The following is a 15,605-nucleotide window of genomic DNA, read 5'->3' on the forward strand; positions in this document are numbered from 1 at the left end:
CCATTTCACAGATGAGGAAGCTGAGAGAATGAGGGCTGGGCCTAAGGACCCTGGGTGGAGACCGCAGAGCGGAGGCGCAGACCCACTGTCTGACCGCCCCGGGCTCTCCGTCAGGCATAGATGCCCACGGTGCTGTGAACTGTGGAGACCAGAGGCAGGAGGGACGGGTGCAGACTGAGACTGCTCGGCAGGCTTCCTGGGGGAGGCGGGTAGGAGGTGGCCCCACAGAATGTGTACGGTGAGGGCCAGGAGCTGGAGGAGCCCGGGCGGAGACAAGGACTCCGAGACGATGACTTACCATCTCCACATTTTCCCGCGTGAGATTCTTGATCTTCTCCTCCATCCTCTGGATGCTCTGCAGCAAGTCCTCATTCTTCTTGTTCATTCGCTTGTTCTTCTCCACCAGGGGCTTCAGCTGGACCTCGGTCTCACGGGAGCGTTTCAGCTGTGGTCAGACAGAGAGGGCAGCAGCTGTAAGACCCAACCTCAGAGGCCAGTGGAGATCCCCCCTGGCCTGGAGCTGCCACTGCTTGGGACCACATTTCCTGGGTGGTGCAAACACCACGAAGAGCCCACAGACACCTGGCTTCCAAATGCAGGCTCCCACCTGAGCCTCAGAGGGCCTCGGGCCGGGCAAGAGGAGGGGGTGCAGCCCAACACGGAGGCCCAGAGATCTCCCTCAGGTCGTCCCCGCCGGCAAGTGGCCTGAGCCTCGTCCACACTTCCTTTACCTCCGGGCATGACCCCCAGAGGTCATGGGTCACATGCATAAAGGTCAATCCAGCTACCTAGCTCCTCCTAGCCACCATTCCTCCCCAGGTAGAGACCTAGCCGAAAGCGCAACACTTCTCAGACAACAGACGATCCCTTGGCCCTGCTGCGTGCCAGCCTCAATGCTCAGGGCTCCGTCCAGCCCTGGAGCCGCGCCCTGAGTCCCCTGAGCACAGCCCCTGTGACTGACGGGGCGTCCTTCCAGGCTCTCTCATCCCATCAGCATCTGGGGAGCCCCGCTGGGGCCCGGGCCCTGTGCTGGGGGCTGGGTCAAAGGGATGACACGAGGGGGTGACTGTCCAACAGACGGGAGAAGAGGACAAAGGCAGTGACAGAGGTAAGAACACAGTGAGACAGGCGCCGGTGGACATGCCAGGCCGGGGCACCACACATCCAGGGGTTCAGAATGGGCAAGAAGACGGCACGTCACTGAGTGCAGCGGGAGCGCGGAGCTTGGGGGACGGGCAGAGAAGGGGCGGGCACGCTGAGGTCTGACGTAGGGAGCTGAGAGCTCTGCCATTTGCTTCCACCTGCAGCCGCGCTCCTGCCGCGCCCAGGGCTTTGAGGCAGGAGCGCTCTGTGGTCAGGACGGCCTTCTAGAACAAGCCATCGCTCTGACTGCTGTGTGGAGGCCAGTCCAGCGAGACAGAGGCACGAGAGATGACCGGGGAGGCGGAGGGCGAGCTGGGACGGGGAGGCTACTCCATTAGAGGCACCCACTCTTCCTCCTTCTGAGTACGGTGTCCTCCGAGACACGCACGCTAGCTGCATGACCACGGCCGAGCTGTCAGCCTCAGTCCCCTCTTCCGTAAGGTGGGAATAATGGCAGTAGCTGCCTCAGAGACTTGTTATGAGAACTAAACGCATAGCGATAGTCTTCGCAGGGTTATTGTAATGGATGAAAATTATAAACAATTTAAAATATTTATCAATATCACGAAAATCACAAGAACCACTGCATCGATCGAGTACTCGCCACATGTGTCCAAAACGATGTTCGGCCCTCCCAGGCATCCCCTCTCATTTAACCCTCACCACCCCCCGAGGAGGGGGCCCATCCCCATCCCCATTTCACAGACAAAGAACCTGGCTACAAAGAGGTGGGGTGATGTACCACACAGAAAGTGCCAGAACCAAGAACCAAACACAAGGGACTGACTGCAGACCCCTGCTTTTGGTTACCAGGCTGTGAAAGTTAAGATAAAACACTGATGGTAGCCATTAAAATATAACATGTACCTTGACTCATACATTGTACCTCTAGAAATCTATCCTGCAGAAATAAAGGGTCAAGTCGGTAAGGACAGAAATGTATCTTCTGTGAGGCATTGTTCACAACAGCAAAGAAACCTGAAACAGCCTAAATCTTCACCAGTAGAGGAATGGTTGAACAAACCATGGTTTGTCTACACAACAGAGTATGACGCAGCTGTTTCAGAGACAAAGGTAGATCTTCACGCATTGCTGGGGAGCGCTGTAATTGATACAGCAAGTGAAAAAAGCAAGTTGCAGAACAATATTACATAGGGAAAATATCCCGTTTGCAACCACAAAACAACAAAAAAAAGGCTCTTCGTGGGTGTCAAAATATTTGCATAAGCATTAAAAACATGTAAGAATCACCTCAAACTGTTAACAGAAGTTACCTCATGATTTTAAGATCCCAGTGCTGGCCAGCTTATTGATTCTTACTTTAAACACTTCAGAAGGTCTGAATTGTTTCAAGCAAGCTATTTTTTTTTCTAATCCACTTAGTAAACTATTTTGCCTCTCATGAGGGATTTTTTTTTTAAGCTCATGAATATTTAAGTAAAAAGTGGAGACATAATATTAGATGCACAGTCTGATGAAAACCATATAAAAATATGCCTTTAAAAATACTGGAAGAAAATGAATTTATTTTGATCCTGTTAAAATTGTGAAGAGGTGACACTTATTAACACTTTTCATCTCCCATGTTTTTCAAATATATTGATACACTTACTTTCATAATAAAATTTAGAATAAAGAGAAATATTACGAGACGTTTGTCAAGACATTTGTACGTGCTGACTACCACTACATAAAAATTAGGTTAATTGTTTATCCAGCAAATTTAAACATATTCAAGAAATTGCTATTTTTACTAGAGATTTATTTTTTTTAACCAGAGGTTCACATTCACTACTTTTAAAATTAGAAATATGTGCACTTTTATGCAAAAGAAAGTAAATAAATAAGCAAAAAGTAAAAATTATCCATAATCACACCACCTAAAACAACTTCCAATATCCAGGATGATGACAATGTATTTTTGTTCTGTAGACTGCTTTTATCATTTAATTCATTGTGAACAAATTTCTATGGCAAATAAATGTGACCTATAACATCATTCTTAATGACTGCACGCAATTCATTGCATAAATGTTCCATCATTATTTTGATCAATACTTAGGTGGGGTTTGGTTTGGTTTTGTTTCGGTTTTGGTTGCTACTGTAAACAACACTGCCATGAAAACCCTCTCCATAGCCCTCACTGAACTTCTCTGATTGTCAGCTCAGGATAAATTCCTACAGAATCAAGGGCACTAACAGGTTTCTTCAACAAGCGTGTGTTAGATTTTTAATCAGGAAGAAATTAGAAGGAAAGTAGAGAAAACCAGATGGCCTGTGCATTAACTTCCTGTTTAGGGTGTGGATTGTGGCCCCAGGGCTGCTTTCCTGCATCCCAAGGCACCATCTGTCTCTTGGGGGCTGATTACCAGTTCATTCCTCTCGTCTGCCAAGAGGGTATTTCTGTCTTCCAGCTTCCTTATCACCGAATTCAGTTCAGCAATTTTTAGCTGAAATCGCCGCACATCTCGCTCGTCCATATGCTGATCCTAAAAAAGAAGCAAGACACAAACATACTTTGAAAAAGCTTAACTGAGTCAAAGCGCTCTGTGGACCCTTGCGGAAAACTCTGACGACAAAGGTGAGCTCCTCACTAGGAGGACCATGCGCCATGTTGGGGCTCCCCCGAGTCAAGCAACGTGTGGAAAGACTTCATCTCAAAGGCGACAAGACCTCAAACCCTCCAGAGGCTCCCTGACATCTGAACGTGGTATCTGGGGACCTTCCCGTCCGAGCCCCTGCCCGCCAAGCATCTCTGACAAAGGCACAATCATAGACGTTCCAGGACGCTCCTCGAGGGCAGGCACTGTGCCCACCTCACTCACCACTGAGACGCCAGCACCTCATGTGGTGTCTGCACACAGCACGCTCAACAGACACTTGAGTATTTAGTGAATGAATGAATGAGTGAATGAATGAATGAATGCAGCTTTGGCCTCCTCTGTGCCTGTTAAGTACCAAGCTGTGGCCCCAGGTGCCCTCTCTGCTGGCTGAGCTCTCCTCATGGGCAGAGCTCTGCCTTTAAGTCATGTCCTGTCCTGACTGGGTCCCTTTCTGAGCTCTCACTGTATACTCGGCACTCAGGTTTTCATTCCTTTTCAACTGAGCTCCACGTTTGGGGAGGAAGGGGTAAGGGAGGGAAGGAAGGATGCGCAGATGGATGGGAGGGAGGGGGGAGGGGTGGGGGAAAGGCAGGCAGGCAAGTTTGCCAGAAGAATGACCAGTAGGAGGAAGGACAGGTAGGTGGTCAGCTGAGGCCCCAGTGCTTGCATGAGCCCCTCACCTGGACACCCATGAGCTCGGCCATGTCCCCTATGCCAGGTGGGAGCTCTCTCTTTGGACTACCGTGGTACCGCTCAGCCTCTCTGACCTGAACCAACTGCTCATCCAAAGCCTCTTTCTGAAGAAGCAGCTTCTGGGTCTGCCCAGTCTGCACGCCGAGTTCCTTCTCCAAGGCCAGAATCACACGATCTTTTCCCTTGATCTCATCCATCTGGAAAGAGAAAGAATAAGCATTCAATTGTAGGGGCTCGTGACCAGGGAAAGCTCTCTCTTGCTGGTCTCAGGCCCAGGGAAAGGTTCAGCAGGTCCATGGACCTGGGGCAGCTGAACTCAGCAACACAGGACAGAGAGACACCGTAGTGCACAGCCCAGGCCCTGCTCCGCCGTCACCGCCCCCAGCACAGAGGAGCACAGAGCTGTGGGTTCAACGACCTATATGGTCAACCAGACACTTACCCTCGAAACTGATCAGTGCTCGTGTCTCTCTAACCTTAATGAAATAAAGTCAAATCCTGACCCGCCAGGGCCCTCCAGCCATCACCCCCTTGCCCTCCAGCAGCTCAGCTTCTTCACAGAGTTGGTCGTCCTCCTCTCTCCCACTCCTGTCTGGCCACGTCCCCACCCCTCCAGTAAACAGCTCTTGCTAACGTCTCCAACACTCTCCTGGCCCGCAAACTCACTGAACAATTTTCCATCCTCTCTCCTTCTCACCCCATCTGACACTGTCGCCCACTCCAGCTACGTGAACTGCTCCCACCCTCCCGCCCTCTGTGGGACTTCACTGTTTCCATCTTCTTCTCGCCTTGCCCTGGTCACCATCGAAATCTGTAGTTTCCAAGGCTTGGCCCTCTTCCCAGTCTGTATCCTCTCCTCAGCCAGCTGCATCCTCACCTAACATGCTAACTCCCCGTGTGCAGCTGACACTCCGACCTCCTCCCTCCGCCCTGACGTCTCTCAGGGTCCCACAGTCAGAGAGCCGACTGGATGCTTCTGGGGCCTCCAAAGCGCCTCAGCCTCTCCACATTCGAGCCTCAGCATGAGCCCCAGCTCCCCCAGCCCAGCCTCGTCCCACATTCCCTAGAGGAAACCAAGCAGAAAGAAGCTTACGGAGGAGGGAGCTTCTGCCACGGGCCATACACTTCGACTGTTTCTGGACACAAAGCCAACAGCTGGGAAACTGCCCCAATAAGGGTGCTATACTGGGGTGCCCCTCCCCCAAATCCATGTCCTTCCTACAACCTGAGAATGTGACCTAATTTGGAAATAGGGTCTTTGCGGATATAATTAGTTAAGATGAGGTCACAGTGGAGTCAGGTGGGCCCTAACGACTGGTGTCCTTATAAGAGGAGAGATACACAGACACATAGGGAGAAAATGGAGGCAGAGACTGGGGTGATGCGGTCACAAGCCAAGGAACGCCTGGAGCCACCAGAAGCTGGAAGAAGCAGGAAGGATCCTCCCCTATAGCCTTCAGAAAACATGGTCCTGCGACACCTTGATTTCAGACCTCTAGCTTCCAAAACTGTGAGTGAATAAATTTCTGTTGTTTAAGCCACCCAGTTGATGGTACTTTGTAACAGCAGCCCTAGGAAACTAATACAGGTGTTAAAAGAGAAAATTTCCCAAGTACTAGAGTTTCATTAATTGAAAAAAATCATAAGAGTTTCAGCTACAGTGATTACTATCATCATGGGGTTTAGGAATAAATTCTATTTGAGATAAGGTACGTTAAAAAGTTCTGAAAAGAATACAAATGCTTTAGTAAGGATGGTTTCAACGAAATCTGGATAAAGTCTATATGATGTGGCTTTATTTAACACATACCTGTGAGTGCCCGCCACGAGCGGGCCTGTATGTAAGGCAATGTAACGTGGATACTACCTTGATTACCCAACGTAAATGTTAAAGCCAACTGATATAAAACAACTTGGCGCAGAGGAAAAAGCACTGTGCATGGAGTACAAAAGTATGAACTGGAGACTAATCCCCCACTGGCAAGCTGTGCGACCTCTGGCAAGTCACTCAACCTCTCTAAGCTTCAGGCTCCTCACCTGTAAAATGGGGATGTAGGAACATCCACCTGGAAGGGGAGCTGTGAGGACTGAAGGGGACAGCAGAGACAGGCAGGCTGCTTAGGAGCAAGGCCACTGGGCCCAGACTGCCTGGGTTCTAGCCCTGATGCCACCACTTATTGGCTCCGTCACCTTGGTTTAGTTACTTGATTTCTTCCTAAGCCTCAGTTTTCCGTCTGTGAAATGGGGATAATAATAGGGATGTTTTGAGGATGAAATACATTAACACATAAAAACTGCCTGGCAGGCAGTAGGCATAAAATAAACATTAGCTCTAATTATAATTGTTGCATGCGCATAGTAGGTCTCAATAAATAGTAGTTCCTGTCTTTCCTAGACTTTTGTTTCCATTAGGTGTGCAAATATTGAGGAAATGAATGAATGAATACTGCAGTGGTTTGAATTGTGGTTCCTAAAAAGACATGTCCACATCCTAACTTCAGATACCTGTGAATGGGACCTTGTTTGGGAAAACGGTCTTTGCAGGTGTAATTAAGGATCTTAAGATGAGGAAATCGTCCTGGATTAACTGGGTGGGTCCTAAATCCAATGACAAGTGTCTTCATAGGACGAAGAGAAGACGCAGACCGAAGAAGAAAAACATAGAGGGGGGGCCATTGTTGACTTAAAAAAAAAAAGCACAATGTGAGAGTTGCGAGTTAAGTTTTATTTGGGGCAAAATAAGGACCGAAGCCCAGGAGACAGCGTTTCAGGCAACTCTGAGAAACTGCTCGGAGGAGGCGAGGGCAGGAGCCAGGATATACAGGAGTTTTTGCGACAAAGGCAAAGTAGTAGCGAACATCAAAAGATTACTGTTAATTAAAGAAAACCAGATATCTCAAGTTAAGGAATTTAGTGCTTTCCTATGTATGGGAAGATGCAAGAATCTGGGCTCACTGAAATCATTCCTTTGATATGCACCTCCGCTATCTGGGGCCAGTATCCTGTATTTTCACACCCTGAGTTTCCTTAGGGCTCACCGCTGCGGGGGGAGTGGCTGCAGTCTGATGGCTGCTAGATAGCAGGTATTCTTTTCAGCCCTGAGATTCCTCAGGGCTCACCTGCTCAAGTTGAAGGGCTGCAGTCATTGATGACTGTGACATCCTTTGTTTATTGGTATGGCAGGAAATATTCCATTTATAAATATTCCATTTATCATGTAAGAGGGAGGCAGAGATTGGAGTGGTGCAGCCACAAGCCCAGGAACTCTTGGAGCCATCAGAAGCTGGAAGAGCAAGGAAGGGCCTTCCCCGAGAGCCTTCAGTGGGGCGCGGCCCTGCTGACACCTTGATTTTGGACTTCTGGAGTCCAGAGCAGTGAGAGAATAAACTTCAGTTGTTTCAAGCCACTGAGAGTTTGTGGCCATTTGTTAAGGCAGCCCCAGGAAACTAATACAAATGCCCTTCTCACTCATCACACTCTCAGAGGGTAACAAATTAAAGCTGCTTGTAACCTGAAACTCTTACTTCTGAATCGTACACCTCGCATTCAGACACAGATCGCTACAGCAGAGAATGCTAGTTAGGAGCCCTGCCCTGAGGGCGGACAGAAGCTGGCTCAAATCCCCGCCCCTACCTGCTGTGTGACTCTGGGCAGGCTGGGCCACCCCTCTTAGCCTCAGCCTCGGTAACGTGGGGACACTGAGAACAGCCCGTCCAACTGGGGGGAGACTTCAACCACGGGAAGAATTTAGCACAGAGCCTGGCACCTTACAAGCACACCATCAATGTTAGCGGCCACTATTAATCTACTTTAGCTCCTGCTTAACAGAAGGCTATCTGATTTAAACAGCAGACCATGAAACACTTATAAAATACAGTTTAGAGAAGGCAGCAAATGGTACCCCCGACCTCCAGACTGAGGTTTTCAAGCAAAGTACCAGAGCTCTGACAAGCTCTCTGAGTGGCCTTTCTTTAGAAGAAAAAAGGATACTCCCCTTCCCTCTGTATCCCCAGCCACCTCCCCGTGACAGTTTCCCGGAACTCCAGCCAAGGGTGTGCCCGGCGCAGCTTCTGCTTCAGCAGCTGCAGAAGGTGCCCGCTGCTCCCCCTGGTGACGGTCACCCGCAGCTCCCCGCCCTTCAGAGCCGGAGGTGGGAGCACCTCCCCGCTGTAGGGAAGAACACTTAATGATGCAGAAAACACTGCTGCCACTGCAGAGTTCAATCCAGAAGCAATGTGAACCACGTGAAAGGAGTTCATTAATTGAAACCACTTAAACATGCTTTCATTAATTCAACAAATACTGAATTGAGTGCCATCAGCAGGTGCTGGGAAACACTGATGAGCAAAACAGATCAGAGTCCCCGCCCTCAGAGATTCCATTCCAGAGGGGAGGGTAGCTGAAAACAGAATAAAAAAGTCAACATGGAGTAGATCAGAGCATGATTAATGCTAGGAGAAAAAGATAAATCGAGGGGAATCAGTGGTGCCAGTTGGGGAGGTGTTACAAGTTAACAGGTAGGGCTCCAGTCCGTCCCCCTCAGCATCCCAGCTGCACACTCCTGGCTTTGCACTGGAGCCCAGAAGCGCTGCCTCCACCACTGCATTACACTAGTTCCTCCCACAAGAAAGAACAGCATCTTAAGCAAGACATCTCTGGAAATCCAAATTCTCAGCCTGGAAGAGCACCGATTCCCCATTTATCCTAGAAAATGAGCAGAGGGTTTACACCCCATCATGTGGGAAAGGTTCCCAGAAAACAGCCTCCACTAGTGGAGACGGCATCCAGGAATGGATGGATGATGTGGGATAGATTCTGGAGCCAACATTTTCTAGGTTGTCACATTTCCCCAGCCAGAGTCCTGAGGTTCCACAGGTCAGGAGACCTGCCAGCTCACACAGCTACACAGGCACTCTATTTGTCGACTCTGGTCTGGCCCCCAGGCTGGGCTCTTAGTGATCTTGCCCCCTGCCCTGAGGACCTGAGGTAGTGTAAACCTCTGACAGTGAGCTTCTCAAGCTTCCCCAAACCCCATCACCTGAGTGTGCTGGACATTCCTGGGTTGCCTCCCGGCATCCGTTTCCCCTTCTCCCACACTCCCACTCTCACCATGTGGTTCAGGAGAGGGGTGGGGCTGAAATCACTCCAAGTTCCCAGGGCAGGCCCTGATTGGCTCACATCACCTGCATGCCTCCGCCGCCTAACAGTAACTGGTTCAGGGATGGATACGTGACCCAATCAGAGCCAACAGACCTGAAGAGGGTGTTGCTAGGACCCTCCTGTTTCTCCTTAGGAGCTAAGAAAGAGCTTCTCTCACACCCCAGTGTTCATTGCAGCACTATTTACAATAGCTAGGACACAGAAGCAACCTAAATGTCCTTTGACAGAGGTATGGATAAAGAAGATGTGGTACATATATACAATGGAATATTATTTAGCCATTAAAAGGAATGAAATAATGCCATTTGCAGTGACATGGATGGATCTAGAGATTGTCATACTGAGTGACGTAAGTCAGACAGAGAAAGACAAATATATGATATCACTTATATGTGGAATCTAAAAAAAATGGTACAAATGATCTTATTTACAAAACAGAAATAGAGTCACAGATGTAGAAAACAAACTTATGGTTACCAAGGGGGAAAGGGGGGGAGGGATAAACTGGGAGATTGGGATTGACATATACACACTCCTATATATAAAATAGATAATAACAACCTGCTGTATAGCACAGAGAACCCTGCTCAATACTCTGTAATGACCTATATGGGAAAAGAATCTAAAAATTAGTGGATATATGTATATGTATAACAGCTTCACTTTGCTGTACAGCAGAAACTAACACAACATTGTAAATCAACTGGGCTGTTTCCTGTGAGGATGTGGGGTCTGGCACAGTGGTGGCATCTCACCAGCACATTGAGAGCTCAGAGCCTGAGAAAGATGCATCAGGGGACACAGCAGAGCCTGAGAAACCTGGGTCCGGGGTGACATCATTAGTGCCACTGGAGTTATGCCTGAGGCTGGTCCTGCTACTTCAGTCATGAGAGCCGACAGACTCATGGTTTAAGCTAGTCTGAGGTGGAATTTCTGTCACTTGCAACCATAAGATTCTAGTTGACATACAGTTAGGGAAAAAACAACAGTCTGGATGATGGCTATCACTTTTTACTTACAGGCTAGTGAGAGCTCGGGACTACATTTGTACTTAAGAGACACTCTCTCTCTCAGTCTTCAAAAGACCCTCAAAGTAGACATTATTTACTCCATCTTACAGATAAGCTTGAGGTCCTGAGAGGTGAATGTGCCCACACACTAGTCAGGAGCAGATCCATGATTCAGACTCAGGTCAGCCCCTGCAAAGCCCTCACTATGCCCTCTCTCAGCCCCAGAGGCACAGAATCTCATCATTTCTCAGCAGTCACATCCATCAGGACACTCGCCTCAGTGAAAACCTCAGTTTAGCCAGCTCCCAACAAACCCACCAATTTGTGAATAATTCTGTTAGTTCCACTTCATTTGCAAAGTTTGGAGCATCAAAGAATGAAAAAGAAGCTGCTACCCCAAGATCCAGTCTCGTCTCCTCCTTGGTACCTGTAGTTGGATGAATGGTGTCCCCCTCAAATTTCATGTCTATTAGGAAAATCAGAATGTGATCCTATTAGAAATAGGGTCTTTACAGATGTAACTAAGATGAAATCATAACAGATTGGGGTGGACCCTAGATCCAGTAACTGGTGTCCTTATAAGAAGATGACAAGACACAGCCACGTGGGGAAGAGAAGGCCATGTGGAGGCAGAGGCTGGAGTAATGCAGCTGCAAGCCGAGGAACGCCAAGGATTCCCAGCAACCACCCAAGCCTGGAAGAGGCAAACAAAGGATTCTTCCCTGGAGCCTTCAGAGGGGCACAGCCCTGCTGACACCTTGTTTTCAGACTTCTAGACTCCAGAACTGTGAGAGAGTAAATTCCTGTTGTTTTAAGCCATGGAGTTTGTTACAGCAGCCCTAGGAAATGAACAGAGTGCCACACCAGGATTTGTTAGGAGCTGCCATGCATTTCCCAGCTCCCCTTGCAGCTGGGTGAGGCTGAGCGAGTAACTTCCAGCCAAAGAGATGGAAGTGGACGTATATGGAACCTCCAGAAAGAAAAGTGCTCTTAAATGAAGACCATACCCTCCTTCATCTGCCCTCCTATTGCCAACCTGGGATGCAGATGTGATGGCTGGCACTCCATGGCATGAGGGGCCATGAGGACCATGGCCACATCCTAGAGCCCCTTCTGAGGGGAAAGGTAAGAGGCCCTGTGGCCTACACTACTCTGTGGAGCACTTTACAGACTTTGTATATGAAAGAGAAATAACTTCCAGATTTTAAGCCCCTGTGTATTGGGGGGAGTCTTCTCAGACCTAATCCTAACTGGTCTAAAGAATGTGTCCAATAGCCCCACGTTGACCATAATTGCCTTTTCTTCTTGACTGTTTCTTAAGAGGCATGTTAAATATGTAAGTGGAAGCCTGGAAGCCTTCTTGCATTTCTAATCCAATCCAGCTGACAAAGAAACAAAATGCAGGCCACTTTCTGAACACGTTGCCAAGAGGCCTGTCTGACAAGGGACATTTATCAAATGTGTGGAGAACTGGAGAAATGGACATTTATTCTTTTCACTCTATTCTCCTAAGTGGCTCCCACACACTGAGACTACCTGAGCTGGGGATATTTCTGTTTGGCACCGAAATGGAAACAGACACCAAGTCCTTGGTTCGTTTTAAATTAAGCTCAATCTGTCTCTTGTGCAAATACTTGTTTTTTCCCCATTTTATTTACCTTAAATATACATTTCCTGTAACAGAGGAACATATTTTACATGTCTTCTATTACACAAACTATAAGCTGCTGATAGATGCTTTAGTTAACTTAATTCTCATAATGTTGTAACAGATACGTGATTGTTCCTCCTTTTGTAGGTGAGGCACCAGAGGCTTAGAGACCGTAAGCAACTTGATTGGGCTCACACAGCTAACAAGTGAAGGAGTCTGGATTCACACCCAGAAGAGACTTTCTCCAAAGCCTTCTCTTCCTATTATGTGATAACACCGCCCCTACACACAAAAAGGGAAAAGGGGCTGGGGAATACTTCTGAGAACTTAGTATCGGTATGTGCTTAGATTTTCTATACATTAGACATTTAAAATCAGTGCATCTCTTCTGCCATTCTTGGTACTGGCTTGTTAAGCTGTGAACTGATGCTCTGTCACTGACTGGTGACCAGTCTAGGGGTGGACAGCTGGACCAGGACTCCAAAAGGACACCTGGTCCTTCTGCCTCCAGTCCTGAAATTCCTTAGGTGTCTTCCACAGACAGGAGAGGCCTGCCAAAGCTTCCATTCCACGCCCAGGATGGCAGGGGCTCTGCTGGAACCCCAGGGTCTAGAACCATGCCTGGAGCACAGTGGGTCCCCAAAACTCGGCATTTACTGCTCCGTGAGGGAGGACTGGGGCACTTGCTTGTGGAGAGAACACGGCTCATGCATCATGGACGGACGGGCTCCGAGTGTGCGGAAGGAGGGCTTGCACGTGTGCAGGGAAGACGGGGTGCTTGTGCGTAAGAGCAGGGTGCGTGTGTGCAGGGAGGATGGGCTGCGTGTGCGGAAGGTCAGGTACGCACTCGAGCCAGTGAGGGGAGAGGGTAGCGCACTTACCAGCCTGCGGATGTCGCGCTCACACTCGCGCTTGATGCGGTGCACCTCGTCCTGGTGCGCCTGGTAGGCAGCGCGCAGGTCGGCCGCCTTGGTCTTGTCGGCCTGCATGCAGTTGCTGAGCGCCTCCTCCGCCTGCTTGCGTGCCGCCTTGAGCTCCAGGATCTCCTGCTGCAGCCGCAGGCGCTCGCCGTCGAAGGCCCTGCGCGCCTCTTCGCGCGCCTCGGCCAGCAGCGCCGTCTTGACCTTGTCAGCCGCACCGTCGCGCAGCACGTTCAGCGTGGCCTGCAGCCGCTGCAGCTCGCCCTCCTTGATCTTGGCCGTGCGCGCCGCCTCCTGCTCGTGCTGGCGGATGAGCACCTCGCGCAGCGCCTGCAGCTCCTTGGTCTTCTCCTCGTGCAGCTTGGCCCTGAGCTCCGAGATGTAGGCCGTGTGTCGCCGCTGCTCCTGCTCGCGCTCCAGCTTGGCCTCCTGCAGCCGCTCGCGCAGCTTGCCCACCTGCAGCCGCGGGGGGAGAGCCAGTCAGGGTCAGGGCTGGGGGAGCCGGCCAGGCCCGCCGCCACCTCCCCGTGTCCCTTCGTGTGTGACAGGCCCCTGAGACCCTCCCCCGGTCCCCACACTCCAATTCCCCTTCCCGCCACCTCCATCAGTCCCACCCAGAGTCTTCCCTACTATTTTGTCGAGATTTTCCCAGCCGTGGAAAAACATCTGAGGGTGCTGGAGAGGAGAGTAAGGCTTTGACATCCCTTCCAATTTGGAGATTTACGAGGAAGGACAATTTATCAGTCACAAAATATGCCCCGCACAAATCATTTGTCTCATCAGAGCAGAACAGATTGTAAACCAGAAACACATTTCCAGTGCCCATGCCCTGAACTCTGGAGTTAGAGGAGGCCGAGCAGGTGGACGTAGAGAGGGGCAGGGGTGGAGGTGCCCTCACTGCTGAGTGGCTCTCCTGCCCGGGCTGGGGGCTTCTGTGCCCCCCCCACCACCACCACCACATGAAGCTCTCACAGCGCCAGGAAGGAGGTAACTGCTTCGCCACAAGGCAGCCGAGCATCAGAGATGCACCGGTGACCTGCCTGGGATGAGGGGCTGCCAAGGGGCAGAGCCAGGCTTCACCCCCAGGCACCTGGCCCCAGGGCCAGTGCTCTGCAGGTGCCAGGCTGCTATCCCCACCAGAAGGTATTCGTCTATTCAGCAAACAAAACATTATTTGTAAAATATGCCAAGGGAGTGTCTTCTTCAAACACTCCAAAAGGCTTTATTCGATCTCTTTATTTCAAATATCACACAATTACACACATTCCACAGGAACCCATTTGTTTTCTAAATTACAGCAATCTCCGAAGAACAGAAACAAATGTGTCTTTCATGGATAAGCTGCTTCCAAGGTGGCAACATTTCCCCCAGACCACAGTCTATAGAACACCAACAGGCTGAAATTAATTTTAGGTGAGGAGTTTCATGATGTCACTCAGGTTGATAAATCCTTACTCATAACAGCGGGGAAAGGAGCAAATAAACCCGGCCAGGCAAAAATACAAGATCAATGTCTCCTGACATCAAACACGCATAATCACAGAAATAAAACAAGGACCGGACCTGTCAGAGGGCTCATCTCACCCAAGAGCTAGAATTGGCCTCTTCCTAAGGGACTGAGTGCCAGGAAGCCAGAACTTTAAATATTTAACATGATCTCCCCAGGGAGGAACTAAATGCTTCTGGCATTCTCCTTCTAAGGAGGCAACACTGTTCTAACTTTCTGGGATGCTGACAGTGATTTGAAGTCGAAGGGATGGGATCTTGTCGGAATCCCAATCTGCACTGACGAGTGCATTTCCCTCTGCAAATTACTTAACCTCGAGATGGTTAATGTTATGTGTCAACTGGGCAGGGCTGTGGTACCAGGTCATTCGGCCAAACACCAGTCTAGATGTTGCTGTGAAGGAATTTTTAAGGATGTGATTAACATTTAAATCAGTAGACCTGGAGTAAAGCAGATGACCCTCTATAATGTGGGTGGGCCTCACCAAGTCAGTTGAAGGCCTTCAGAGAAAAGACTGAGATCCCCAATGAGGAAGGAATTCTGCCTCATTACTGCGAGATCAATGCTCCCTCGAACTTCCAGCCTGTCTGCCCCGCAGATTTCAGATTTGTCAGCCTCCATGACCATGTGAGCCACCTTCTTGAAAAAAACCAAATCCCTCTCCATCTCGCTCTCCTACTGGTTCTTTTTCTCTCTTGAAGAACCCTGACTATACAAACCTCCCAGAGCTTCCTGATCCTTCCCTGTGAAACAAGGCTATCAACAGCTGCCCCTTAAAGACTGTTCGGAGGAGGAAAGCTGAAAGCGGATGAGCGGATAAAGGGAAGTTTGGTCCCAGGTAGTAAAGGAAGGAGGAATGTGGCCAGCATGAGCAGAGGTGTGTGCAGGGCAGCCTGGGGGAAGCCGGGCCTGTCCCTG

The 15,605-nt window shown here is 49.7% G+C and overlaps 1 protein-coding gene across 2 annotated transcripts in view; it reads right to left on the reverse strand.

Moving 5' to 3' along the window:
• JAKMIP1 (janus kinase and microtubule interacting protein 1) overlaps positions 1-15,605 on the reverse strand; it is a 71,016-nt gene that overhangs the window by 49,806 nt on the left and 5,605 nt on the right. Inside the window, exons 2-5 of one of the 2 annotated variants that reach the window (XM_068542289.1) lie at positions 13,142-13,636; positions 4,427-4,636; positions 3,513-3,632; positions 299-445 (exon numbers count right to left, since the gene is read on the reverse strand). In XM_068542289.1, the coding sequence (XP_068398390.1) occupies positions 299-445; positions 3,513-3,632; positions 4,427-4,636; positions 13,142-13,636 (972 nt within the window). The remainder of the gene's footprint in view (positions 1-298; positions 446-3,512; positions 3,633-4,426; positions 4,637-13,141; positions 13,637-15,605) is intronic. The other variant, XM_068542290.1, reaches the window with a different exon arrangement.

This window comes from Eschrichtius robustus, chromosome 4 (genome assembly GCF_028021215.1).
Source record: "Eschrichtius robustus isolate mEscRob2 chromosome 4, mEscRob2.pri, whole genome shotgun sequence".
Lineage (NCBI taxonomy): Eukaryota > Metazoa > Chordata > Mammalia > Artiodactyla > Eschrichtiidae > Eschrichtius > Eschrichtius robustus.